Source organism: Prunus dulcis, unplaced genomic scaffold (genome assembly GCF_902201215.1).
Source record: "Prunus dulcis unplaced genomic scaffold, ALMONDv2, whole genome shotgun sequence".
Lineage (NCBI taxonomy): Eukaryota > Viridiplantae > Streptophyta > Magnoliopsida > Rosales > Rosaceae > Prunus > Prunus dulcis.
The window spans coordinates 8,450-21,395 of record NW_023010160.1 but is presented as its reverse complement, the minus strand read 5'-3'; the positions used below and the strand labels follow the sequence as shown (position 1 = coordinate 21,395).

At 39.2% G+C, this 12,946-nt stretch overlaps 1 protein-coding gene across 1 annotated transcript; it reads left to right on the top strand.

Annotated features, from left to right (window-relative positions):
• The first annotated feature begins 8,163 nt into the window (after window positions 1-8,163).
• On the top strand, window positions 8,164-10,774 carry LOC117613068 (protein FAR1-RELATED SEQUENCE 5-like). Its single transcript, XM_034341708.1, has 2 exons — window positions 8,164-8,296; window positions 8,400-10,774. The coding sequence occupies exons 1-2, from the start codon at window positions 8,164-8,166 to the stop codon at window positions 10,772-10,774; spliced, it is 2,508 nt and encodes an 835-aa protein (XP_034197599.1).
• Window positions 10,775-12,946: the final 2,172 nt, after the last annotated feature.

The following is a 12,946-nucleotide window of genomic DNA, read 5'->3' as shown; positions in this document are numbered from 1 at the left end:
GGCCACCTCACCATGGCCCACGCGCTGGCAGAGCATTGGTGTCTTGAGAAAATTCCGGCTAGTGGAAAATTTTCAAAACACCCATCATTACCCATACCTACTTGATCGTGACAACTAGGGGAGCAACTTTTGGTCTTGAGCCATGGTCAAAAAGTGGCCGAAGCTTGCCCAAAAATCAACCCAAAAACTGGTCAAAACCTAGGTTCTAGATCGAGCTTCAAAAACCCAAAATTGACCCAAACCACTTGTATAGATAGCTAGAGCACGTTGAGAGGGTGAGAAAACATACCTAGATTGACGAATTCTGTCACTGGAGCTTCCATAAAGCTTCAGTAGTCGCGTCGATTTTCGAGCTCGTGGTGGTGACGTGATGGCCTGGGGTGGCGGGGCTTCAGCCAAACACGTTTGCTAGCTCGTGCTGGTCAATTTTAGACCGATCCCACGACCTGGCGTGGCCGGAGCTGCTCTAATGCTGGCCAAATGTGGTCGGCCTAGTTCGCGAAGGAAGAAAGTCAAGGGAGGAGGAGAGAGAGAGAGAGAGGAGAGAGAGACTGAGCTGCCTTTTAAAAATTCTAACTTTGAAATATTTACGGTTGTGCCACTGCACTTCCTTTGACCGTAACTTCTTTGTTAAAACTTTGATTTGAGCCCACTACGTGTCTACGAAGTCGTATCAACGAGCTCTATACAACGATGCCACTCAAATCCCAAAAATCCTTACAGATCGAAAAGTGACTATCGTGGCCTTACTCCAAGGCAAAATTGTAATTTCACAATTAAATAAATTAAATATAGTAAATAAATGGTTAAAATTGGGTCGAGATAGCACATAGCAAGTCCAATATGTTGACATGGAACAACATAAAGAAATGACAGGTGAAAAAGAGGGGAAAAAAAAAACAACACTAATAAAGGGTAGTGGCATGAGTTGGAAACAAACTTTTTTCTTAAATATTTATTTTTAGAAAAATACGACAATTCATTCAAATACATCCCCAAATCCAAGAGGGTCCTAGCAAATCTAAAGATTAGATAGCAAGTATTTGTACAAATAATTTCCAGAAGGAATATTCGGAAAAGATCTTCTTCTTCACCCAATCCTCTTCTTCCCCAATCATTTCAAAATAGATTTGCTCAACGGAGCACACTCAATGGGTGCTGGCCAAAGGCTCTGCAATGTCTAAGTGAATTAAATGGTCTTAGGAAGATACAACTTTAACTGAAAAAGATTGAGCTTTCTCTATGGTACGAGAGAGATGGGGGGCGACACGTGGCCGTAAAAGAGGGGGAGAGAAAGAGAGAGAGTGTGTGTGTGTAGTGTGAGGGAGTGAGAGATATTTCTCTAGGGTTTTTGAATTACCTTATGTGTGTTGTGTAACCATTTATTTATAGAGTCTCCTCCTTGGCTAGGGTTTGTAGAGATAATTCCCATATGGATTGGAATTATCTTTTCCTTAAATGAAATGACAAGATAATATTAAGTGCCGGTTTGGCATTGTTTATTTGGGGTGATAAGTGATTTTCAAAAAACTTTGGGAAGCCCAACCCATTTGATAAACTATGAGAAAATCACTTATTGTTAAAAATTGATGTGAGAGAAAGCTATAAGGAAAATCAGCTAATGAGATGCTTTCATTTTCTGATTATGCAAGAATCAGTTTCGAAGAGGTATTGGGTTTAATGATTACGTGGGAATCATTTTCTGTTTATACGGGAATCAGTACCAACAACACTTTTAATAAAAAGTTTACAAAATGCCAAACTGTTTTATCTCACAGCTGATTTTTCTCACAGCAAATCTACAAGCAATTAGTTTTACAACACAGTAATGCCAAACTGACCCTAATAAGATTTGTTGGGAATCATATTCTTGATTTGGGGAGATTTTCCAATCTTAAAAGTGGAAAGGGGAAAGAATTGGCACAAGAGCCAGTGAACAAACAGTCAAATAATATGGGTAGAATATTTTTCAGGTTGTATTTCATTCTCCAAAAGAATGTATTTGTAGTACAAGGATGTAACCCTAGTAGGGTCAAACTTGGAAACAAGATAAAAACCTAATTACGCAATATCTGTACAAAAAGGAAAGAAATATAATCCTAATAAACTAGGAAATAAATATCCTAAGCGGAAAAGACATAATTTATGCATCTAACTTCTCTGTAACAAAATGTCAATTAACCTACACGTGCTTTGTACGATCATGTTGCACAGGGTTATGCGCAATTGCAATTGCAACTTTATTATCACAATACAAATCCATAGGTTTCTGGGGTCCAAACCCAAGATCTCAACAATCTTCTCAACCATAGTAACTCGCACACACCTTGAGGCATCCCACGGTACTCGCCCTTGGCACTAGACCTAGACACCACTTTTTGCTTTTTACTCCTCCAAGTAACAAGATTACCACTAACAAATGTGAAATACCCAAACGTAAAGCGTCTATCAATGACTGAACCAGCCCAATCAGCATCCGTATACCTTTCCACATCTGTATGACCATACTTGCAAAACATTAACCCCTTTTCAGGAGTTACTTTCATATATCTCAAGATGCGCATCACAACACTCATATGATATTCACTAGGAGAATGCATAAACTGACTCACTACATTCACTGCATATGCAATATCAGGACATGTATGAGATAAATAAATCAATCTCCCCACAAGTCGTTGATAACACTCTTTATGTGTAGGGACTTGATCAGGATACAACCCCAACTTATGATTCTGTTCACTAGGGGTATCAATTGGTTTACAATCTAACATTTCAGTCTCTGCAAGTAAATCCAAAATATACTTTCTTTAAGACAAAAAGATATCATGTTTAGATCTGGCAACTTCAATCCCAAGAAAGTACTTCAAATCACCCAATGACTTCATCTCAAACTCAGAAGTCAGATATTTCTGAAGATTTTGCATTTCTGACTGATCATCTCCAGTCACAATCATATCATCAACATAAATAATTAAAGCTGTCAATTTACCTTTATGACGCTTTAGAAACAAAGTATGGTCTAAGTTACTTTGCACATACCCAAATTTCTTCATAGATGCTGTAAATCTCCCAAACCACACTCTTGGAGACTGCTTCAATCCATATAAAGACTTCTGCAGCTTACACACAACACCCTCTTTAGAGGTTACAGGAATACCAGGAGGGAGATCCATGTAAATCTCCTCATTGAGGTCACCATGTAGAAACGCATTTTTGACATCGAATTGTAATAAGGGCCAATCCCGATTAGCAGCCAGGAATAGTAGTACACGCACAATATTGAGCTTTGCCACTGGAGCAAAGGTCTCCAAATAATCCACTCCATAAGTCTGAGTATAACCATTTGCTACCAATCTAGCCTTGTTACGGTCAATGGAACCATTAGCTTTATGCTTCAAAGTAAACACCCATCTGCATCCAACAGCTTTCTTCCCTCGTGGCAAAGGAACTAAATCCCATGTTTTATTCTTGTTCAAGGCATCCATTTCAACATTCATGGCATCCATCCATTTTGGGTTAGATAAAGCATCCTGCAGTTTAGTTGGCACACATACACTAGATAATTGACACAAATAGGATGCATATGACTTAGACAACGATGAGTTGACACATAATGGCTAATGTGATATTTAGACTTGGCATGTATATCAGGAGAATATTGTACTTTAGATTTCCCACGAGTGGTTTGTGGGAGTAACTGATAAGCTGACACAAATAGATCATTAGAAATTAGCTCACTTGATTCACTATCACGAGTAGATTGGGACATTGGCAGGGCAGATGGGGTATTGCATCGAACTCATCCATACAATAATCGCTGTCATTATTTTCAGATACAGGCGACTGGTCACTTGCTTCACTGTGATCGATCGTTTCGACACCGAGAGCACCTGCTTCATCTCCAGATATGGGCGACTGGTCGAGTTCCAAAGGGCGATCAGTCGTTTCTTCACAGGGACCACAAGTTTCATCATCAGGTATGGAGGACCAGTCACTTGCTTTAGTGCGACAGATCGTTTCCTTCCTGAGAGCAGTATCTTCAAACACATCATTCTTTAATCCAAGACTCTCCAATTCACTCCCCCTCTCCTCCTAAATTGGAGAGGAGGGAGAGACATAATAGGGAACTTCTTCATGGAAAGTCATGTCCAAAGTAACATGCACCTTCTGGGTAGGTGGATGATAGCATTTATAACATTTCTGAGTAGAAGAGTAACCAACAAAGACACATCGTAGAGTACAAGGATCAAGTTTACTCCGTTGATGAGAGTAAACATGAACATAGGCAACACACCCAAAAAATTTAGGGGGCAACTTGGAGACTGAGACAGGGGAAACATAGTCACCAAACACATCATGTGGAGTCTTGAAATCAAAAACCTGGCTAGGAGTACGATTAATCACATAGGCAGCAGATAAAACAGCATGCCCCCAAAGATAATGAGGAACAGACATGTCCAACATAAGGGAGCGGGCAACTTCAAGTAACTGATGATTCTTGCGTTCAAACACACTATTATGCTAAAAAGTAAATGGGGTTGTCGTTTGGTGAATAATACCTTGAGCATGGAAGAAAGATGTCAAAGTGTTATTCACATATTTTCCTCCGTTATCAGTCCAGAATACTTTGACCCAAGCATGAAACTGAGTAGACATTATAGTACAGAACTCTGGAAGGATGGAAGCAACATTATGTTTATTTTTCAGCAAGAAAACCTAAGTGAGTTGGGTACAATCATCAATAAATGTGACGAAGCAACGAAATCTTTTCGAAGTAACGCGAGCCAGACCCCACACATCAGAATGCACTAAATCAAAAGGCTTTGCAGCTTTACTGTCACTCAAAGGAAATACAGTGCGATGACTCTTGACCAAAATACATGTCTCACACTTAAAACTGAACTCATCACAAGAGCGGAATAAAGATGAAAACAGAAGCTTAAGGTAGCCAAATGATGGGTTCCCAAGCGATGATGCCATAACCAAATTTGATGTTTGTCTTTGATACTGCAACTTTGAACAGTATTAACGACACGATCACGAACTGGTGCAGAAGGCAATGTCAAATAATATAACTCCCTATCCGTTTACCATGCCTAATCGTCTCGTGAGTCTTGAGATCCTGAAAAGAGCGATACGTAGGATAGAAAGTAGCGTAAGCATTAAGTGTATCAAGTAATTGATCAACAGATAACAAGTTACAATAGATATTAGGAACTAGTAACGCACGAGACAATGACAGAGTAGGAGTGAGAGAGATTGTGCCCTCACTAGTAATTGGAGAAGGCAAGCCATTAGCACTAGTTAACTATGGGTCATGGTGTTACTAGACAACTCATCAAAAAATTTAGCATAATAAGTCATATGATCAGAAGCACCAGTGTCAATTATCCAAGTATTGGAGCCAGTACCTGGAATAGAATCAGAAACACACAAATTTGCAGAGGCAGCAGCAACAACACCAATAATGGAGTTATCACCCATGATTGCAGCAGAAATTTAATAGATCACAGCAGAGTATACAACGTAACACATCAGAGACACAAATACCGCAGATGCATGAAGACATGAGAGTACACAGCGGAACACAGCAAAGGCACAAATACGGCAGATGCATGAAGACAGACACAAATACATCAGAGGCACAAACACTACAACACAACACACAAACCCAGGAGGGCACACACCACACAGGTAGAGAAAAAAATATACATGGGGATAGAACACGGGGTGGGCACAACACACAGGTCACCAAAAAAGTTGGCTATGATGTCAAGTTAAACAATATAAGTAGAATATTTTTCAGGTTGTATTTCATTCTCCAAAAAAAAAGTATTTATAGTACAAGGATGTAATCCTAGTAGAGTCAAACTATGAAACAAGATAAAAACCTAATTACAAAATATCTATATAAAAATGAAAGAAATATAATCATAATAAACTAGAAAATAAATATCATAATTAAGCTAGAATATCGCTAACACAAATTAGGGAGTAACCAAAAAATCCCTGCCCAAATCAAGTAGAAGACAAAATCCAACACAAAGGCTGAAAGGCAAAAACCCTTCACAATATATCGCGCGCGGGAATCAAAAGATTCCTTCTTCTTTTTTGTCCGGTAAGTCCAAAAAGGCAGCAGTGGAATGAAAGTTCTAGTTGTGTTTGGAGAAAGTGAGAGGTTTTTGAGAAGAGAGGACTTTCCAGTGCGAAGCGACATGAACATGAGGCAATTGAAAACACGAAAATTCTGTGGTGCCTTGGCTGTATCTGTACAGCCACTTATCCAAGGGTTGAGTTTGCATTTCAAAAATGGATGGTTGAGATTGAATGACTGGATAACCTATTCAGCCCTTTGTTATTGAGCACCTGAGTCACATGTGACTCTTATAAGGGCTAACAGAACCAGACGCATGGTGTGGAGGTGGAAGACGACGCTCGCTCCAAGTTTTCTCTCTAAATCGAATCGTAAGAGCCTCCAGCTCTTTTCTCTGCTTGCCTAAATCCAATCATAAGCGCCCCCAAATCCTCTCTCTGCTTGCCCATCAAATGCTCTCCCTGCTTGCCCACCAAATCCTCTCCCTACTTGCCCACCAAATCCTCTCCCTACTTGCCCAAATTCATCCTGTGTTGGCCAAAATGCATCTACAGAAAAAGCTAATGCTCACCGAATCGAGGTCGTCACGAGAAAACTGAAGACAAAGCTGGCGACTCTGCCTAAGCGAGGTCCTCAACTCTTCTCTCTGCTTGCCCAAAACTGATCTGCAGAGAGGTAATCGTTGCGAAATTGATGATGGGTCCAGCCTCCATGATGTAATGGTCACCAAATTGAGTGGAATTTAGTTTGATTTGTTGGAATTGTGTGAACGACGACATTTGAGTTGGTGGAGAAAGGAAGTGTAAAGAGGATGCGTTGAAAATTTGGAAACATCAAGTAAGAGTTCAAACAACCCTCTTTTTCTGGTTTATGAGTTGAATGTATTTTGGGTAATGAGTTCATGCAGTTTAGGAGTTCAATATATTTTGAGTAATGAGTTTATGCAATTGTATGTTTTTAGCTTCGTGTTTATGCTCTGAAGAGTTTGCCAACAGTCGGGCAACATTTGCATTGCAAGCATGCAATTGCATGTTGGTGATGCAATGCAAGAGTGATTGTGCGCAAACGAAAATAAGAAAAATGGATCATATTTTACTGTACATGCATAATTAGACATAATTTTTACTATAAATCGAAGGGCTCAATTATTTGAAATACAGAGCATGACAAACGGTAAGGGGCAATAATCCGAACATATTATACTACAAAAGGACCAATTATTCGAAAATACTTAGTAATAGAAATTGTCATGTAGTACAAATAACATTCAAAAATATTCCCAATTTCGTAAACCATAATGTGGTTAACTCTCTGTGGTGCATCAGCTGTACCAGTACAGCCAGCTATCCAACGGCTAAGTTTTCATGTTAAAAAAGGATGGCTGAGATTGAATGACTTGGTGACCTGTTGAGGCATTTGTTATTCAACACGTGAGTGGCATGTGAGGAAAGAGAAAGGCAGATTTGGAAGATGAAGAAGACGCGCAGAGAAGGCAGGTTTGGAGGATGAAGAAGACGCACGCTCTCCTCTCTGGTTGCCCAAATCGAAAATCCTAAGAGCCCATCCAATTCTTAGCGCCTCCAGGAACTCTTCTTTTTGCTTGCCCAAATCAATCCTTAGCGCCTCCACGAACTCCTCTCTTCTTGCCCACTGTCTCTGCTTGGCTGCGAACTCTTGTCTCTACTTCACAAGGAACTCTTCCTCTCACTTGCCCAAATTCATCCTAAGTGCGTCCAACTCTTGTCTGTGCTTGGGCAAAACGCAGCTGCAAGAAGGTAATGCTCACCGAATTGAGGTCCTCAAGTCTTCTCTCTGCTTGCCCAAAACTCATATGCAGATACAAAATTGATGGTGGGTCCAACCTCCATGATGAAATGGTCACCAAATTGGAGGTATTTAATTAATTTAATTTGTTTTGTTGGCATTGTCTGATATAGAATTTCAATTTTGCAGGGGAATGAATTTGTAATAACAACGTGGTTGTAAAGATTTTGAAGATCCTTGGCTGTTAACGACGACATTTGAGTTGGTGGCAAAAGGAAGTGTAAGGAGAGGCCTTTGAAAGTATGGAAACATCAAGTAAGATTTCAAAGAACCCTCTTTCTGGTTTAGGACTTGAATGTGATTTGGGTAATGAGTTGATGCAATTGCATGTTTTTGGTTGCAAAACAGTTATACGTGGTGCAATTATTGACCTGAGTATGTGCAATTGCATGAGATTATTCATTTGTGTTTTTTTTAAGAGAAAGTATGTTAGCACATAGAGTATAAGGTAATTTCAGTTTGAAATTATGTTTCTCAGGCATGAAGGGGTCTGGTAAGATGGACAGGGGTCTAGAGACATCAAATGGTGGTTGTAGTGATTCAGGGTATCTGGGTGGTTGTGAAAGGTCAAGTCATAGGGCATCGACAACAGAGACTGGGCATATGTCGGTCCAACATATGGTTAGTCAAAGCAGTGATGATAATGATGTTGACATGATTGCACCGAGGAAAGAAGATGTTATGGGAAAAGAGTTTAAAACGATAGAATTAGCAGAAGAATATTACATGAGTTATGCAAAGGGCATTGGATTTAGCGTGAGAAAAGACAAATTGGTGCGAAATGCGGAAGGGAAAATATGTAGGAGACGGTGGTGTTGTTCTAAAGAAGGTTTGAGAAATGAGAAGTTTAATGATCGATCAGATAGGATTCGACCACCAAAGCCAATTACAAGAGAGAATTGTTCTGCCCATTTTTGGGTGGGTTATGAGAAGAAACGTGACGTTTACGTCGTTACAAATTTTGAACCACATCACAATCATCAACTAGTTACTCCACTTGAATCACCATATCTCCGATGTAACCGTGTTGTTCGAAATTCTGATTTAGCACAAGCAGTGGCAATGCGAAGAGCATTGGTTAGAACATGTCAAACATATGAGTATATGGTCGACCAATGTGGCGGGTATTTAAATGTTGGTTTTCAAATAAAGGATCTGTACAATAAGTTGGATGCATCACGGAGGGAAATTTTGCTCGACGATGACACAGAAGCTGCACTATCTTACTTGAAAGCGAAAGGAGCAATGGATCCAGAATTCTTTTGTAAGTTCAGTGTTGACGAGGAAAATAGGCTTGGTAATTTGTTTTGGAGGGACTCCACTTCACTTTTGGATTACATTGCCTATGGGGACGTCCTCATATTTGACAGCACATACAAAACAAATGTTTATGACAAGCCCCTAGTGTTGTTTGTTGGTTCGAACAACTACCGTTCTACTGTAATGTTTGGTTGTGCATTATTGCAGGACGAGACATTTGAAACTTACAAGTGGTTATTGGAAACATTCATGGCATCCATGAAAGATAAGAAGCCAATATCAATATTGACGGATGGCGATGAGGCAATGCGTAAAGCCATTGATGATGTGTTTCCCATGTCTAACCATCGGTTGTGCTCATGGCATGTGTCAAGGAATGCACAAAATAACTTGAAGGATGATGAATTGGTAAGAAATTTTCAGGCATGTATTTGGGAACCATTTGCATTGGACGAGTTTGAGAAGAAATGGGAGGTTCTAAGGGAAAGAGCGAGGACTCCGAAACAAAAAGAATGGTTGGAAATGATGTATGCAAAAAGTGACTCATGGGCTGAATCATGTTTGAGAGGAAAGTTTTTTGGTGGTATGTGCACCACTCGACGCGTGGAGTCTATGAACAAGTATGTGAAAGATTACTTGAGGAAAGGTGTGAAGTTGTTTGAATGTATTCCAGCAATTGATAGGGCTATGTTACGTCTTAGGAATACCACGGCAAAGGATGGTTTCAACGCAAAGTACTCAACACCAGTCCTTAAAACCGCATTGACAAAACTCGAGCAACAAGCTTCTTTGATTTACACGCATAGATGCTTTGTATTGGTTCGTCATGAGATCGAATCTTGTTCAGCACTCATCCATGATAATGTGATGCATAATTTTGGAGGTCGTGTATACGTATTGTCAAAATATGGTGAACCGCATAATAAATGGACTTGTGTTTACCACGGTGGGGAAAAGATACGGATACAGTGTGGATGCCGGAAATATGAAAGTGAAGGGATCCCGTGTTGCCACCTGTTTTATGTAATGAAGTGCGAGCACCTTACGGAAATTCCTCCAGCACTCATAATGAAGAGATGGACAAAGAGTGCCCAAACTGATACATGTAGGGAATTTATCAGCAAAGGCGAAGACAGTACCAAGGAAGTTGTAGAAATGGCGAGGTATGGAAGTTTAAGTGCTATGTCAAACAAAGTTTGTTTTTATGCATCAAAGAGAGCAAATGGTTATGCCATGTTGACGAATGAGTTTAGTAGATTGGAGGGAATTTGTGAAGGCTTACGGCAAAAGGAAGAAGAGACGAGTCTGAAATTGGGTAGCGCTGAGCAATGTCCTTCAAATATTGTGAAAGATCCAAATATCGTTAAGACAAAAGGCAGTCAAGCAAGGCAGGGTGGAACGCGCAAGCGTCGACAATGTCAATTGTGTCGCGGATATGGACATACAAAGCGTAATTGCTCTCAAAGAAACTTGCATCCAAGTAGAAATGCAGGTGTGAATATCCCATCAGGTAGTGAAAGCTATCAGTATAGTTCTGATAAAGGGCCGTCCCCGGACATTAGCTACAGTTATCCTAGTCAAACGATTTCTTAATGCAGAAGCAACAATGTGGTTGATTTCTCTGGTTCTGATAGTTTTTCTACTGCAGACCCAACTGGTTCTACCCCTAACAGTGACGATGGTTTCTCATTCGACAATGGTGAACCTAATTCCCTATGTACTGGTTCAACCCAAAACAATTGTAGTTTTGGAACTTGGTTTACATGTAAAAATTCACATGAAATGTAGATTCAGTAATAGACAAGATGCTTTCATATGATTGATATCTTATTGTTTTATGTATGTAATGTTAAGAAACGATTTTATGACTTGTAGGGGGTGCTTGAACGGAAGTTTTATGTAGGAGGCGGTGATCCAAACCACATTGCCTAAGGGTAAGGGGCTATTATTTGAACATATTAGAATCAATAAAGACTAATTATCTGAAAATACTTGGTATTACAAATTTTTTGCCTGATAGTGCGCATTATATTCCAAAATATTGGCAATTTCGTAAACGATAATTGCTTAATCCTAATGTCTTTGCTATATACATTCATTAGCTTCGCGTTTACAGTTTGAACAGTTTTGCCCACAGCAGGTCAGCATTTGCATTAGAAACATGCAATTGCAAGACGGTGATGCAATGCAAGGGTGGCTGTGCCCAAACCCCTAATAAGGAAAAATGGATCATATTTTTTCCTTCTTGCAAATGTCACCTACTTTTTGAATTTTATATTGAAGGGCGACATGAACCGAAATACGAGCATGGTAAGAATCTGGGGCAATAAGTCCTTCAATTATATTACAAAATAGACCAATTATAAAAATCACGTACTAATGGACATTGTCATGTACCACAAATGAATTTTCAAAATATCCCGACTTTCGTATAACACAATGTGATTAACTCTAATATTGAAAAATAAAATTACGGTCATAATAAAGTATTTGCTTGGTTTTATTTGTCTTTGCACCATACATTAATTAGGTTTGCGTTTTTAAAGTATGTTTAGTTTGCACACAGCCGGTTTACATTTGCATTTTACACATGCAATTGCATGCAGGTGAGGCAATGCAAGGGCGGCTGTGCGCAAACCCCTAATCAAGAAAAATGGATCATATTTTTTTGTACATGCATAATTATACATATTTTTTTTAACTATAAATCGAAGTACAGAGCATGAGAAATGGTAAGGGGCAATAAGCAGAACATATTATATTACAAAAACGACCAATTTTAAAAATTCCGTAGTAATGGACATTGTCATGTAGCACAAATGATTTTCCAAAATATCCCCAATTTCGTAAAACACTATGTGCTTAACTCTAATATTGAATAATAAACATACGGTCATAATAAAGTATTTGCTTCGTTTTCTTTGTCTTTGCGCCATACATTAATTAGGTTTGCATTTTTAAGGTATGTTTAGTTTGCACACAGCCGGTTTCAATTTGCATTTAACAGATGCAATTGCATGAGAGTGATGCAATGCAAGGGTGGCTGTGCGCAAACCCCTAATCAGGAAAAATGAATCATATTTTTTTGTACATGCATAATTAGACCTATTTTTTTGAACTATCAATCGAAGTATAGAGCATGAAAAACGGTAAGGGGCAATAAACCGAACATTCTTTCAGTACAACAACGATAAATTCTCGAAATTACGTAGTAATGGACATTCTAATGTAGCACAAATGATTTTCCAAAAGATCCCGATTTTCGTATAACACAATGTGATTAACCATAATATTGAATAATACACATATGGTCTTAATAAAGTATTTGCTTTGTTGTCTTTGTCTTTGTGCTATACATTTAGGGTTGGGCATGCGTTTTTCAGGTATGTTTTGTTTGCACACAGTAGGTTTGTATTTGCATTTCACACATGCAATTGCATGACGGTGATGCAATGCAAGGCTCACTGTGCGCAAACCCCTACTTGTCGTTGTGCTATACATTTAGGGTTGGGCATGCGTTTTTCAGGTATGTTTTGTTTGCACACAGCAGGTTTGTATTTGCATTTCACACATGCAATTGCATGACGGTGATGCAATGCAAGTGTGGCTATGCGCAAACCCCTAAAAACGAAAAATGGAACTCCATCTTTTTTTTTTGTACATCCACAATTACACCTTTTTTTTGAACTAGAAATCGAAGTACATAGCATCAGAAATGGTCATGGGCAATAAGCCGAACATATTATATTACAAAACGGACCAATG